Source organism: Hemitrygon akajei, chromosome 9, assembly GCF_048418815.1.
Source record: "Hemitrygon akajei chromosome 9, sHemAka1.3, whole genome shotgun sequence".
Lineage (NCBI taxonomy): Eukaryota > Metazoa > Chordata > Chondrichthyes > Myliobatiformes > Dasyatidae > Hemitrygon > Hemitrygon akajei.
The window spans coordinates 110,463,557-110,480,148 of record NC_133132.1 but is presented as its reverse complement, the minus strand read 5'-3'; the positions used below and the strand labels follow the sequence as shown (position 1 = coordinate 110,480,148).

The following is a 16,592-nucleotide window of genomic DNA, read 5'->3' as shown; positions in this document are numbered from 1 at the left end:
AAGATTTGGCATGACATCTGAAACTTTGATGTATAGGTGTGTAGTGGAGAATATATTGACTGGCTGCATCACAACCAGGTATGGTAACATCATTGCCCTTGAATGGAAAATCCTACAAAAAGTAGTGGAACGGCCCAGTCCATCATGGGCAAAGCCCTCCCCACCATTGAACACATCTACACGAAGCGTTGTCGCAGGAAATAGGTGACGTTGTGGATAATGAAGTAGGTTTTCAAAGCTTGCAGAGAGATTTAGGCCAGTTAGAAGAGTGGACTGAAAGATGGCAGATGGAGTTTAATGCTGATAATTGCGAGGTGCTACATTTTGGTAGGACTAATCAAAGCAGGACATACATGGTAAATGGTAGGGCATTGAGGAAAGCAGTAGAACAGAGTGATCTCGGAATAATGGTGCATAGTTCCTTGAAGGTGGAATCTCATGTGGATAGGGTGGTGAAGAAAGCTTTTGGTATGCTGGCCTTTATAAATCAGAGCATTGAGTATAGGAGTTGGGAAGTAATGTTAAAATTGTACAGGGCATTAGTAAGGCCAAATTTGGAGTATTGTGTACAGTTCTGGTCACTGAATTATAGGAATGATGTCAACAAAATAGAGAGAGTACAGAGGAGATTTACTAGAATGTTACCTGGGTTTCAGCACCTAAGTTACAGAGAAAGGTTGAACAAGTTAGGTCTTTATTCTTTGGAACGTAGAAGGCTGAGGGGGGACGATAGAGGTATTTAAAATTATGAGGGGGATAGATAGAGTTGACATGGATAGGCTTTTTCCATTGACAGTAGGGAAGATTCAAACAAGAGGACATGAATTATGGGTTAAGGAGCAAAAATTTAGGGGTAACACGAGGGGGAACTTCTTTACTCAGAGAGTGGTAGCTGTGTGGAACAAGCTTCCAGTAGAAGTGGTAGAGGCAGGTTCGATATTGTCATTTTTTAAAAATTGGATAAGTATATGGACAGGAAAGGAATGGAGGGTTATGGGCTGAGTGCAGGTCAGTGGGATTAGGTGAGAGTAAGCGTTCGACATGGACGAGAAGGGCCGAGATGGCCTGTTTCCGTGCTGTATTATATGGTTATATGGTTATATGGAAAGCAGCATCCATCATGAGCGACACTCCACTACCCACGACATGCTCACTTCTCACTGCTGCCATCAGGAAGATGGTATAGGAGCCTCAAAACCGACAACACGAGATTCAGGAGCATTTATTACCCCTCAACCACCAGTCTCTTGAACCAAACTGGATAACTTCACTCAACTTCACTTGATTCATCACTGAAATGTTTCCACAATTTATGGACTCAGTGGACTCAGTTTCAAGGACTCTTCATCTCGTTTTCAATATATATTGCTTATTTATTTATTTATTTATTTATTATTTCTTTCTTTTTGTATTTGCACTGTTTGCTATCTTTTGCACACTGGTTGAATGCCCAAGTTGGTGCAATCTTTCGTTGATTATGGTGTTTGGCATCCATCTGTCTTGAAGGAGAATGGGTGATGATAATCATCATCATAAGCCTGGGCAGAAGGTATAGAGATCCTGAGATACCTCATCGTCAAGGTGTCTCTCTCGGCCTCACCAGTGTAGTCCAAATGAAAGCTTATGAAGCAATACGTTTGGCACCAGCTTGGCTGCTGAAACTGCCAGATGGATGTTCAATGACGTCCAGCCGTTTTAAGGGCTCCATTCCGGATTTGCTGTTCGGGTTTACTCCTGTAGCCTGCACCTTTCCTGAAACTGCCCGTAAGGCCGTGGGGCTAATTACCCATAGCTTTGGATCTGGTTCACGAGCACCAGGACATGTCCACTCACCAGTGAGCCTGTGTGCTGTATGTGCAGGGCCAGACCTCCTCCCTGTCCTCTGTAGTTCAGCCTGAGTCCAAAAAGAATTCAGTTTCCGTGTGTCACCAGTGGGGAGGCACTTACATGAGGCTTGCTTTCGGAAAGGATATGTACTGAGAGGGAGAGACTTACACACTCGGCTTTCTGTCGCTGAAAGTGAGAGCAACAAGCGCTATCCACTACACCAATCCACTAGACATGTCACAACACCATTTTGACTCCTGATTATATGGCGGTTATTATTTCACTGTGGACTTATTGAGTATGCCCACAAGAAAATGACATATATCTACTTTGATAATAAATTTACTTTGAACACTTAACTTTGATTAATTCATTATGGAGGTGTGGCCTGTGTGGGCTTAACCTCCACTTTGCTTTAAAAGGCTGCAGAAACATGGCTTGTTGTAGTTGTGAAACACCCTGAACATTATCTCAGCGTTTGCTGTGGCTGAATTTGCCAAATTTTGCTGGAAAACACCATAAGAAAGCATTATGGAGTTATCCAGCATGGAATCTGGGCTAACCCATTTCAACCAACCAAAATGCCTTCTTAAGCATGTGCCTCTGAATCTTTTTATATAAGGACAACTGGGTGAGAGAACACCAATATCCTTCGGTCTTTCAATCTTGAAAAAAACCCTAACATTTCTATTTTTTTCAACTGGTGCATGATTCCACATTTTTCTCAGATTAATTTCCACTTGGCTTGCGCTGATTTAAGGTAGCCCCCTCTGGAAGTTGCCTCACTGCTTTCCCCGAGACCCACGCTGCCATTCAGCTGTGAAATATTACAAATTCCTCTCCCAATCATTAGCACAGTCTGTGAACGGTTGGGGTCCTGGCACTGATCCCTGCCATAGTCACTGCCTCCCAGCCCTAAACTGACCGATTTATTCAAAGCTCTGTTGTTGCTCTGTTATCTGTGCCAGTACATCAGCATTAGTACCACATGCTCTTATTTTGTTGAATAATCTCTTGTATGGCACTCTATTAAAGGCCTACTGTAAGCCTCATGCACCATTGTCACTAATTCATCCATATCTTCCCTGCTCTTTAGAGCCTCAAAAACATTCTACCAGGTCTATGAAGCATCATTTCTCTTTGATAAACTCAAGCTGACTTTGCTCAATCCTATTATTATTTTTTAAATCCTCTTTCACCATTTCTTTCATCGTAGATTTCCAATAAAATGAATGGAAAATTAACCACCCTAGTATTTTGTCAATTGAAACTGTGTTATTCTTACATTAATTTGTGAAGGCTTCTTTGACAGCAGCTTCCAAACCTACAACCTCTACCACCCACAATAACACAGCCTCTAAGTAAAATGATAAGCCCCCTGAACTATACAGTGTGCAGACTTGGAAGTATCTTGTCATAACCTTTTCAGGTTGGTTCTAGAACTTGATGGCAGTGGGGAATTGGAATTAGAACTGGAACTGGTTTATTATTGTCACATGTACTAAAGAACAGTGAAAAGCATCTCTTGCATTCAGTTCATGCAGATCATTTCATTACACAGTGCAGAAAGCTAGCACAAGGTAAACCAATAACAGAACACAGAATAAAACATAACAGCTACAGAGAAAATGTAGTGTAGGTAGACAATATGGTGCAAGATAATAACCAAGGTAGCCTAAGGGGACAAGAGTCCATCTTGTTGTACTATGGAACCATTCAATAATCTTCTAGCAGCAGGGTGGAAGCTGTCCTTCAGCATGGTGATAGATGCATTTAGGCTTTTGCATCTTCGGTTTGAGGTGAGGGGGGTGGTCTTTGATTATGCTGGTTGCTTAACGGAAGCAGCAAGAGTTCATGGAGGGGTGGCTGCTTTCCGTGATGTGTTGAGGTTTGTCCATGACTGTTGTTGTATCTATAGCTATGGGTCTTCACGCTCCTGTGCCTCCTGCCTTATGGTAGTATTGAGGAAAGAGAATGGCCTGGATGCTGCCAGTCCCTGATGACAGATGCCACCTTCCTGAGACATTACCTCACGTAGATGTTCATGATGGTGGGGACTGGGGGGGGGGGAGAGCTCTACTTATGATGGAACTGACTGAAGCTGTCTGTAGCCTCCAGCATTCCTATGCATTAAAGTTTCCAAACCAGGCTGTGATGCCACAGGTCAGAATGCTTTCCACGGTACATCTGTAGGAGTTTGTCTGTGTTTTTGATGACATGCCAAATCTCCTGAAATTTCTAATAAAGAATGTATTGTATAGCCCTCCATGTTGGATGCTTGGCTTTGGCTATTTAAAAATTTGGATATGTATATGGACAGGACAGGAATGGAGGGTTATGGGCTGAGTGCAGGTCGGTGGGACTAGGTGAGAGTAAGCGTTCGGCACGGACTAGAAGGGCTGAGATGGCCTGTTTCTGTGCTGTAGTTGTTATATGGTTATATAGTTATTGAGGACTAATAGTCTGATTGTCAAGGAATCTGAAAGGTAGTGGTGTGTGCAGTGTAGGTGAACTCTAGTTTTTGTTAATGGTATATGGATGAGAAGAGATGCTGATTCCAAAAGAGGGCCTTATTTTAGTCATGTTTTCTGGGGCGAAGAAAAATAATTTTCACTATTATACTAGGTGCTCGTGTAAATTTTCCAGATCCTTAACCAACAATTAGTGAGCGGAAACTGAATATCTGGAGCAAGAAGAATTATGCATGTAATATTTGGTATAATAATTTATTATATGATTGTACTTAACTAGAAAAATTCCTTATAAATTTCCTTCAGATGTATCAAGCATAATGCACATGACTATTTCATTCTACATCAACACAAGGTACTTTCAATAAAGATAAGGGTTTTGAATTAATTCATCAATCAATAATCGACCTACATTGTGACATGATGTATGCTCATGTTACACACACAACAGAACACTAATCAGTCATAATTATATGACGGTTGATCTGTTCGTTTTAATATTTAAGTTGTTTATTGCATTTGAAGATTTCCTTTCAGTGAGTCTCACACTCAGGGAGAATCTTGCGTTTGTCAGAACTTGCCTATTTGTGTGACATACATTTTCAAGGAAACAGCTATATGTCAGCATGTCACAATGGAAAAGCCTCAATGGAAAACTTTATAAGGGTTCAGAAAGCACAATACTAACATTGTACTGTCACCGTTTATTGATGTGTCACACAAAATAGCTTAACCAAACTTCCTTTCATTTTCTCAGGAAATGAAATGTGTAAAATTCAATAACAGACTATAATGTCTGATAGTTCAGCATTTAATTTTTTTCAATTATATAACTTATTCATTAAACTGTACTTCCTGTAAGAAATCAGGCACATTTATAATTGAAGGCCTGAACCTCCTCCATAGCTGAGAATGGTGTAGGATGCTCCACTCACTGTGCTGTGGGGACAGCCACATAAGTTGACCTTCTAAAGTATGCAATTTCTGCATCACAAACTTAAGGCAAGCCATATTTTATATCAAACAGTATGCTGGAGGAACTCAGCGAGTTGAATAATATTGGTGGGAAGAAAGAAATTATTAATGTTTCAGGTCAATACCCTGCATTAGGAACCTGCATATGATTGTCTGTTACACCAAATCTCAGCATCTACTGTCTCTCTAAATTTTGTAATGCTTTCCTTTGCTTTTTCAACACAAATTTTACCAACAGTTTTAGGATAAAAGCCAATTTAAAACCTGAGTGAATTTTAGTTTTTGCAAGTGAATTAGGAAGCAAATTGAACAGCCAACTCTGATTACACCATGATGCAGTGTTTGATGGTCCAATGTACACATCTTCTTCTAAATGGATAAAATAACTTTCCATTTTGGGTCATTACAATTTATTAGTTATTATACTTCATAGAAGTATGATAAATAACAAATCATATAAATATCAATTTTAAAGTGTAGTTTTTAGAAGTATAGATCTATCAGTAATTACTTGCTTTAAAAGTTTGTAATTTTAGCAATGAACAGCAAGTGTTGTTATCAGTTGATGGCTGTAAAATGTAAACATTTCATATCCTGGCGTATTCTAAAAGCAAAGACCAGAAGAATAATCCTTTCTCATTCTAATTCATTTGTTAAAAGATGAATGTAATTTTAAAACTAAACAAAAGCTATCATTATCACCTGTGTTTTGTTGATATTTTCAGTATCAAACAATTCTGAGACTTGGAAGACATTGAAGTTGGTACAAAGCGATGTTTGTTAAGATCAATTAAAGTGCAGTAATGCTTGTGTTGACAGAATGTGTTTACTGATCTGCAGAATTTTAGTCAGATTCACTGTTGTTCTGCTAAAAGAGCCATAGAGCATTAGGGCTCAGAGGCAGACTGTTCAGCCCATCTAGTCAGTGCCAAACTGTTACTCCATCCAGATGCATCAATCAGTACCTGGATCACAGCCTTCCATACCCCTCCCATCCATACATTTATCCAAACTTCTCTCAAACGTTGAAATCAAACCCACATCTGCCACTTCTGTTGGCAGCTTGTTCCACACTTGCACCACCCTCTGAGTGAAGAAATTTCTCCTCTGGTTCCCCTTAAATATGCTTGACCCTTCATGCATGACCTATAACATCTAGTTCTAGTCTCACTCAATCTTAGCGGAATAAACGTGTTTGTACGTATGCTATCTATACCCCTCATCGTTTTGTATAGTTCTGTCAAATCTTCACTTATTCTGCTATCTCCAGGGAATCTTGTCAGATATTGATGTAAAGGTTTGCAAAATGTCTGTGATTTTAAAACTATTTCAGATCCAATAGACTTTTTAAACAATTAGAGCACTAGAGGAGTATTGTTTTATCCTGATTTCTTCTGAATTATTCAGAAAACTTAAGTGTTGATCAATCTACAAAAATCCTCCAAAAAATTAAATAACTTTCAATACATATTAGAATTCATGCTAGTTAAACTTTACTAGTCAAATACACATGAAAAGTTAAATATTCCTCCACTTGCAATAATGTATGTGTAGTGTTTAGTACAATAATGCTTGTTATGAACTAGCCTATAATTTAAGTTAACATAAGCAACATTAGAGATTTCATATACTAATGCAATCAGAAAATTCACACTGTTTGAAGCTGTCCTTCAAAAACTAACCTCAGAAATCTTTACCATGAGTGGGACACTTCTGGTTGCAAGCCTGTAAATTCCCTTTGCCCCCAAGCAAGGTACCCTACATGTGACCCCTTCCATTGCTGTGAGCCGTTGGGCATAGAAGTGGTTTAAAGAGTCCTCTCCGCTCGTGTCAGTGGCCTGATGAGATAGCCATTTCCCAGTGACTGTTAAAGAGTCCTCTCCGCTCGTGTCAGTGGCCTGATGAGATAGCCGTTTCCCAGTGACTGTTAAAGAGTCCTCTCCGCTCGTGTCAGTGGCCTGATGAGATAGCCATTTCCCAGTGACTGTTAAAGAGTCCTCTCCGCTCGTGTCAGTGGCCTGATGAGATAGCCATCTCCCAGTGACTGCAAAGCCTGGTCCTCTCATGTATGTGGTTGTCCTGCTCCAGAGGGGGTCGGCCATAAGGCTTGGAAGCGATGTTGGTGGAGAAACTGCCTCCACTTATCCGACACACATTGGGTGCAGGCCTTTGCCCCAGCGATGGCAGATGGTGAACTTGAGGGGCAACTCTTCTGTTCCAAATGTTGATATCTATGTGGAATGAATTGCCAGAGGAAGTGATTGAGGCAGGGACAGTAACAGCATTCAAAAGGCACTTGGACAGGTACATGGATATGGAGAGGAAATGTTTTGATGATCATGGGCCAGATGCTGGCAAATGGGATGGGCGTGGATGGGCATTTTGGTCAGCTACTAAATCTCTTCAAACTCCTAATGAAGTGTCACTGTATTGCTTTCTTTATAACTGCATTGATATGTTGGGACCAGGTTAGGTCCTCAGAGATCTTGACACCCAGGAACTTGAAACTGCTTATTCACTCCACTTCTGATCCCTCTACAAGGACTGGTGTGTGTTCCTTCCTGAAGTCCACAATCAGCTCTTTTATCTTACTGATGTTGAGTGCAAGGTTGTTGCTATGACACCAGTCCACTACTTGGCACACCTTCTCGTCTCCATCTGAGATTCTACCAACAATGGTTGTATCATCAGCAAATTTATAGATGGTATTTGAGCTATGCCCAGCCACACAGTCATAGAGAGCAGAGCAGTGGGCTAAGCACACACCCCTGACATGCACCAGTGTTGATTGTCAGCAAGGAAGAGATATTATCACCAATCCGCACAGATTGTGGTCTTCCATTGAGGAAGTCGAGTAACCAGTTGCAGAGGGAGGTACAGAGGCCCAAGTTCTGTAATTTATCAGTCAGGGTTGTGAGAATGATGGTGTTAAATGCTGAGTTATAGTTGACGGACAGCATCCTGACATAGGTGTTTGTATTGTCCAGGTGGTCTAAGGCTGTGTCATCAGCAAACTTAAGTATTGCATTGCAGCTGTGCTTAGCCTCACAATCATAAGTATAAAGTGAGTAGAGCAGGGGACTAATCACAAAGCCTTGTGGTGCATCTGTGGAGGAGATACTGTTCTAAATCTGAACTGACTGGTGTCTGAAAGTGAGGAATTGAGGATCCAGTTGCACACGGCCTTATTGATGCTTAGGTCTTCAGGCTTATTTATTAATTTTGAGGGGGTGGTAGAATTAAAGGTTGAGCTGTAGTCAATGAAGAGCATCCTGATGTAAGCATCTTTGCTGTCCAGTTGTTTCAGGGTTGAGTGAAGAGCCAATGAAATGGAATCTACCTTTGACCTGTTGTGATGGTGAGGAAATTGGAGTGGATCCAAGTTGCTTCTTAGGCAGGAGTTGATACATTTCATCAGCAACCTCTCGAAGCACTTCATCACAGTGGATATCAGTGGACAATAGTCATTGAGGCGGGTTACCGCCTCCTTCATAGGCACCGGTAAAACTGAAGCCTGCTTGAAGCAGGTGAGTACCTCAGCCTGCTGAAGCAAGAGGTTAAAGATATTGCTGAACTCCATCCTGACCAATGACTACTCCAGGACTTTTCCATTCTGTACAGTCTGCTCCTTTGTAATACACTTTGTCCCCTGTGTCATATTTGTCATTTGTAGGATGGACCTGTGCACTCAGTGCTCTTTGAATTCTCTCTGAACATTCGGCTTCAGTGAAAGCCTTCCTTGATGCATGCAGTGCTGAAATATGTTTCCAACACACTCACCCCTTGTAATGCCCTCTAGATCTGTCAACCAGTACAGAGGGACATTCTGGATTCTAACTGAACACCAATTGATTATGGGCTATAGCCATGTGTTCCAATCACCATATAGCCCTTCACCATAACGGCTGTGTTCCAATCACAGCCATTGTTTTTCTTTACCTTCAGCATTATTTCAAAAGCATGTGCCATTCCAGAAGTCCATTAGTCCAAGGACTGTCTGCCGCTGTTGTTTTAGATTCAGTGTTGAAGTTCTCTGTTATATCCCTGAATTCATCATTTTTAAATTCATCACCATTATCACTGAATACCTTACCAAGTGAGCTATGCACACTTATCCAAAAATGGATGAAGTTTTTCACTGTCTCTGAGGGTCCCTATGTATTTACGATGCTATCAGCACTGTAACGTGTGAACTCACAATGATGATGGAGATACCACACTTCTTGCTGCAGTTTATGTAGATCTATGGCTACAGTTTCACAGTATTCAGTTGCTAGTGGCAGACCAACCACAGGCTTGGGCTTGGGCTTGGGCTGTCCAGACTTTTGGTGTGTCACACAGCTGTCAATTGTCTGCTTCAGAATGGAAAAAATAATCCGCATCTTTGTTTCCTGAACTCCTAAGCAGTTTCTGAAGTCTTATCAATTGAAGCGTGTCCAAAACGCTTGTGAAGTTTGAGCAACACTTTGCATTTCTCATCTATGGTCATGCTTTGTGTGACAGTTCTCACATTGATTCTCAGTGATGTCTTTATCTAGAATGTTCACAGAGTAATGTCCAGAGCTGGTGAGCTCGAGAGACACTGGCTGTTAAAACATCGTTGCTTGGTCATTCTCCATATCCAGTGCTGCTCCTGCTTTCTTTAGGGAAGTTTTACTCATTTAATGGAATCTTCACTGACCACCCCTGTTTCACCCACCTTTTGTCTGCCCTATTTTTGTGGGAGTTTTCACTCTTTTGATGAAATGTACAATCCTTCCTTCTCCAAATTTGAATGCTTTGATACTAAGTTTTTCTGTGTTCATCAGTTCCTACACTTCATTCTGATTTTGTTCACTTACATAATGTTCAAGCCATTTTTCTCCACACATTGTGCATGTACATGTTGTATCAATACCAGCAGATCTTAGAGATGGTATCATCAAGATTTCTGCCTCAGATGTCTCTGCATTAGAAAGTGATTCCTTCACAAACAGTGTGATATGGCACTCTCTTCTACATCTTCAGATTTGTTATTTTCTTCACTTAGCATACCTTGTTCAGTTTTGTGTGGACAGTTTCTTGATCAGTGGTAAATGCATTGACATACCACACATTTTGATCGCCTGCCGTACTTGTTCATTGGATTTGTTCCAGGTAATGATACAGATAAATGTCTAGTATCTCTGGGATCTAGGCTTGCTGTACTCCTGTTTCTGCCCAGCGAAGTACAGCATGCCATTTTCTGACTCAACCTAATTATGACTGTAGTCTTAGCTTCTTTTTCACCAACAATCCTCTTCAGTGCTGATTTTATAGATGCAAATGTAAGGTCTGTACATGCGGTTAATGCTAACTGTCCGTCCTTTATGTCTAGACATGCAGTATCCAACAATTTAAAAGCTAATACAGTGTCAGGAAGTTCTATTTTGTATTTATACATCCAAGTGTACTTTGGTTCAAAATCAATGATATAATCAGCCATATTTTTAGATTGGTCTCTATAAATATTTCCAAATATGCCTCATAAATCTGATCCTCTTCTACCTTTCATCAAAACAGAGTCAAGTGTATTTATTAGCGTACTCATACTGTCATTTTTGTTCAAGTCTTCCACCAAAATTCCAGTATCGTTCTCTCTCACTCTTCCCGAAAGCAACAGCACAACAGCCAAGGCTTGCTTCACCTTTTCCAGTTTTGTAACACAAGTCCATATTCCAATTTCATTGTTCCTGCTTTTGTAAGTCTTGTTTTGACATAAGACCATAAGAAATAGAAGCAGGAGTAGGCCATCTGGCCCGTTGAGCCTGCTCCACCATTCATGGCTGCTCTGGCCATGGACTCATCTCCACCTGCCTGCCTCTTCCCCATAATTTTCCTACTATGCAGAAATGTATCCAAACTTGTCTTAAGCATATTTACTGATGTAGCCTCCACTGCTTCATTGGGCAGAGAATTCCACAGGTTCACCACTCTCTGGGAAAAGGACATGTTTTTCTTTAGTTTAAACAACCTTCCTTCCACAGCCTCCCTTCAATACCTGAAGTCTGCCACCTTTAAATCCCACAATGCTCCTATCTCCACATGCGCACACGCGTAACAGGGAGAGAACGCATGTATACTAAATACTTATGTAGTCCAAATGAACAGAACTCAACACTCAGTACCTGGGACAATAAAAAAAAAATTTGCTTACTGTGAACCACATTTTGCAGTTCTCAAGATGTGTTTAGTATTCATGAGTGGCTGGTATAATTTCAGTTGCTTAGATACCTTTGTATTTGCCACCATAACTATTGTGTTTTAATTTTAAGATGCTGATATTTACTTTCCTTGGAAAATTAAAGATTTTAAATATTTAGAAGTGTTTTAAAGGTTAATAAAACATGAAATGTTTCAACTTGTCATATAAGTCTAAAGTAGTGCAGACAAGCCTAATCTGATGGTTTTTACACAAATGAATTAAAGTGCTTTTGTCACGGAAAGCTGAGGACTGTTTGTGGAATTATTAAGATTGGATATATTGTAAGGCATTACTGGTGATTCCAGAATTTACTGATTACCCCTTAAACACACCAAGTCTGATGATTTATTGTGCTGTGACATCACATGGTAATGTAGTGGTTAATGCAACATTATTACAGCCCAGGATATTCCAGAATTTGAAGTTCAATTCTGGTGTCGTTCTGTAAGGAGTCTCTATACGTCCTTCCCATGGGAATGTGTAGGTTTTCTCCAGGTTCTCCAGTTTCCTTCCACAGTCCAACAATGTAAAATTGTCCCATGATTGGGTTAGGGTTAATCACGTTCATCAGGGGCTGCTGGGGCGGCATGGCTCGAAGGGCTGGAGGGGCCAGTTCTTCACTGTATCTCTAAATAAATGATTAACATTGCAGGTATATTGTTACCAGTTGTTCACTCTATCACTTCTGTAAAACTTCTGTTTAAAATAATCAGGATATTGTGATAAACAGATATTGGTATTCTCAATGCTTCTGACTTGCTTTGTGCACTGAGGAGATGGAAAGATCAAATGGTCCAGAGTAGATTGTATCACTGAAAGCTGCTAACGAACACACACCAGGAAGCTCAGGAAAGCCTTTTCTGAAATTGTAAACATTGGTCCATGCAGAGGACCCGTCTCCCAAAAATCTCAATGTATCCAGGTCACTCCAGAATACTGTGAACTGTTTTAACATGTTGGCTTATACAATATAAATGTGAGCTTTTCTCAGAAGTAAATACACCTATTTCACTTGTGCCTTACCGTGTAGAAATAAACAGTTGCTGTGGAAACATATGATTAATAAAATTTCCAGCATCATGCTGCAATATTTGGCTTTGAAATGTCAGGGATTTTATATCATAACAGAGCAACATTGAGTATGATATGGAGCTACCACTTGTTCCAAGGTTAAAAGCAGAACACAGAGCTGCTTTGATTTGCTGTTTGTAATGGATCTTGCTAAACAGTACTGTAACTGACTTCATATCAGAAGGCACAAGTGGAGAACATAGATCATATTTCAAAATATTTTGGTATTTGATGTAACATTCTGGAAAACTCCAGATAGAACAAGGAACAGTACAGTGCAGAAACAGGTCCTGCAGCCCATGATGTTGTGCTGAACTAATTAAATTAGTGACTCCTACTGTCTGCACATCATCCATATCCCTCCATTCTCGGCACATTCATGTACTCATTTGTGAGTCTCTTAAACACCTCTGTCTAGTCTGCCTGCACCCCAGGCAGCACCTTCCAGGCTCCACTCTCTGTGTAAAAACACTTGCCCTGCACTTCTCCTAAGAACTTCGCCCCTCCCACCTTGAATGCATGACCTCTAGTATTCGACATTCAACTCTCGGGAAAAAGATATCAGCTGTCTATTCTATCCATGTCTGTCATAATTTTAAAAACTCCTATCAGGTCTCCCCTTGGCCTCTGCCGCTCCAGACAAAACAACCCATGTTTGACCAACCTCTCTTTATAGCTAATACCCTCTAATCCAAGCAGCATCTTGGTGAATCTTTTCTGAACCCTCCTCAAAACCTCCTTCCTCTTATGGGTTGACCAAAACTATACACAATACTCCACATGCAGCTTTACTAGAGTTTTATAAAGCTGCTACAGAATTTCCTGATGCTAGAACACAATGCCTCGACTGATAAAGGTGATCAAGCTACCTTATATGTGGTTACTTTTAGGGGGTAATGGAATTAGATCCCAATATCTCTCTGTACATCAACACTGTTAAAGATCCTGCCATTAACTGTGTGTATTTTCCTGGATTAAATTCCACCTGCCATTTCTCTATCCATATCTGTGTCTGATCGACACCGATCCTGCTATTGTCTTGGGCAGTCTTCTGCACCATCCACAATACTGCCAATCTTTATAATGTAGTTAAAACTGGACATGCTAAAGCCTGACTTTGTTAAAACTACAGGTTCAGATTAAGTGATCAATTTTGCAGAATTAATCACTTCAATCAGCACATGCAGAGGAGGGATTTAGAAGGAAATCAGTCAAACACGAGGCAAATGGGACATGCTTGCTGGGCACAATGGTCAGCATGGGTCGAAGGGCCTGTTTCTATGTTGTAACACTCTATGATTCTATGGTTTCCCCTGCAGCTTTAGATGGTCAGATTACACAAATTGCAACAAATTAATTTTAAAGCTGCCAAGAACTTTCGCCAACAGGAAGTTTGTGGAGGGGTATAATGTACAAATTTAATGACTTGCTTCTTTAGTAACAATATGAATCGTGTTTTGATGCCTTTATTGCATGGATGAGTGCTGGGAAACCTTAAACTGGTTTTGATGAAGGGCTACAGCTGAGATTTTCAATGTACTTTGTGTGACTGCAGGGAGAATGGAAGGACAAATGACTACTGATGCTGTGGTAGAAAGGCTTTCCAAAGGGGATTCGAAGAAAGTCCAGAAAAGAGTCAATCATCTAAAGGATCCAGAGCTGCAGCTACCACGCTCATGTTGACCAGGCTGTTGGTGAAGATGCAATCTGTCATCAGTTGGCAGAATATTGTAAAACTGCTTAAGGGTGTTCCAAAGAACAAGTGCAAAGAAAATTCATGTGAGTCCAGCAGTGATTGGTTTTGTGATGTATCTAGCAGCCATGTAACTATATTTCTTTCTGTCTTTAAACTGCTGAAAATCCAAAAGGAATGATAAAGGGAAGGATTTTATTTCTTAAAAGTGAGCTTTTTATGGCTTGTAAGTTGTGGGAATGGGTAAAAATGCCTATAATTGAAGAAAAACCTGTTTGATTTTGGCACAAGTTGAGCATGGAGTAAGACCTCCTTACTTTGCCCCCACTGTGCGCATAATATTGTCTTGTGCTCATCTTCCGCCTGCCTCTTCTCCATCTGGGAACTCATTAAACTTTCTATTCTGCTCTCCGTTGCGCTTCTCTTTGATGCAAACTTGGGCTTTCTGAAATTCTCTTTGAGCCTGATAATCTGCTCCCAATTGAGAACACCTCGCCAGCATTCTGTATTCAATTTCATTTCAGACCAAATCTTCTCACCAATAGGAGGAAAAAAAAGTTTCTGGAAAATGAATAATTTTGTGATGTGTTCATAAATGCATTGTTTTATTGACTTTTTAAAATCTGATTTCATCAGCTTGTAAAATTTATGGATTTTGTGCTCAGATGTCAGTTGTGAAAACCCAAATTACAAATGTTTGTATTTATCAAAAAAGCTGTGGTTCATTGCTTTTGTTTAGCTCTGACCAGGAAAATAATATTTGTCGGGAGTTTATGGGTAACCTTTAGTAAAGCACCATGTATCAGCCTGTTTATAATCACATGAATTTTGAAAGATACTGGGAATGCTGCTTTCTACTCTATGGTTTTGGTGCCGAGTTCTCTATGAGCACAGCAGCCGTGCATCAATTCCTCATCCTGTATGTTTAGGGGTTGACATTGTGTTGCCATTACCGTTAGATCTGTGCCAAAATTTTAATCCTTTCATTATCTACCATCAACTTCTGGATTTCTTATCAGGAGTCTTAAAAGCACTATCACAAACCAAATCCTCATGCCCCTTTTTTTCTTGGTTCACCCATTGCCCATTTGTCACCAGTTTCAGTAAGGCTGGATCCAATCCTTTCAGCCTGGAATCTATCTGTTCTTCATCAGGTATCACCTGCCCATAGGGCTGGGAGAGGGACATTAATGGTGACCTTCTCAATGCACTCTTTAGATACCTTCTGCCATTTTTCTGTTATCAGATTAATGAGGCATTTGTATTTTCCATGTAATTTCTTAGGTTTTCCCTGGTGTCTGGTTTTCTCCCACATCACAAACACATGCTGACCGGCTGCAAAACCACAGCCAATTGCCCATAGTGTAGTTGGTAGGTGGGAGTATCAGGGAAGAGGATGGGTATCTGAGACATTTATAAGGAATTTATGTATAAATAGGGATTGATTTACAAGGAAAGTTTGAGCAGGTTAATGCTTTATTCCATTGAACACAGGAGATTGAGGGATGACCTTATAGAGATGCAGAAAATCATGAGGGCATCAATAGGGAGAGTTTTTTTTCCCAGGGTTGAGGAATCAAGAACTAAAGGGCACAGCTTTAAGGTGAGAGGGAAAAAGATTAAAAGTTCTGAGGCCAATATTTTCATCCAGAGGTTGGTCTCTATGTACATGGAACATAGTGGTTGAAGCAGGTACGAGATCAACATTTAAAAGGCACTTGGAAAGGTACATGGATAGGAAAGGTTTAGAGAGATAAGGGCCAAACAAGAGCAAAAGGGATGAGCTTAGATGGGAATCTTGGTCAACAGGGACCAGTTGGGCTGAAGGGCCTGTTTCTGTGTGTAGGAATCTATGACTCTATTGGTATTGAGCTGGGGCCAATGGAGCTGAAAAGTAGCTGCACTGGCCAGTCTGCCATTCACTGCACTCCAAGTTCAGCAGAAGCTGAAGCTTGTTATTACCTGGTTCCACAAGCTCTGGTGCCATCTGTTCCATTAAACAGCCTCTACCATTTCTCCATAGCTCCTCATCATATTGAACATAAGATGTAGGAGCAGAACGAGACCATTCAGCCCATCAACTCCGTTCTGCCCTTTGATCATGGCTGATTTAATATCCCTCTCAATTCCATTCTCCTGCCTTCTCCCTATAACCTTTGACATCCTTATTTATCAGAAACTTATTGACCTCTACTTAAAATATACCCTATCACTTACACTCTACAGCCATTTATGGCAGTGAATTCCACAGATTCACCACCATCTGGCTAAAGAAATTCAACTTATCTCTTCTTTAAAGTGATGTCTTTTTATTCTGAGGCTGTGTCCTTCC

General features: G+C 40.5%; 1 protein-coding gene across 6 annotated transcripts in view; it reads left to right on the top strand.

Annotated features, from left to right (window-relative positions):
• The window catches only part of dlgap2a (discs, large (Drosophila) homolog-associated protein 2a), a 571,596-nt gene that overhangs the window by 38,194 nt on the left and 516,810 nt on the right, over positions 1 to 16,592 (top strand). For 3 of the 6 annotated variants that reach the window (XM_073056777.1, XM_073056775.1, XM_073056776.1), the window contains exon 2: positions 14,123 to 14,346. The exons of 1 other annotated variant lie outside the window; for it this stretch is intronic. In XM_073056777.1, the coding sequence (XP_072912878.1) occupies positions 14,244 to 14,346 (103 nt within the window). In that variant the 5' untranslated portion in view covers positions 14,123 to 14,243. Of the gene's footprint in view, positions 1 to 14,122; positions 14,347 to 16,592 lie in introns of those variants that run through there. 2 more of the 6 variants (XM_073056778.1, XM_073056779.1) reach the window with 1 other exon arrangement.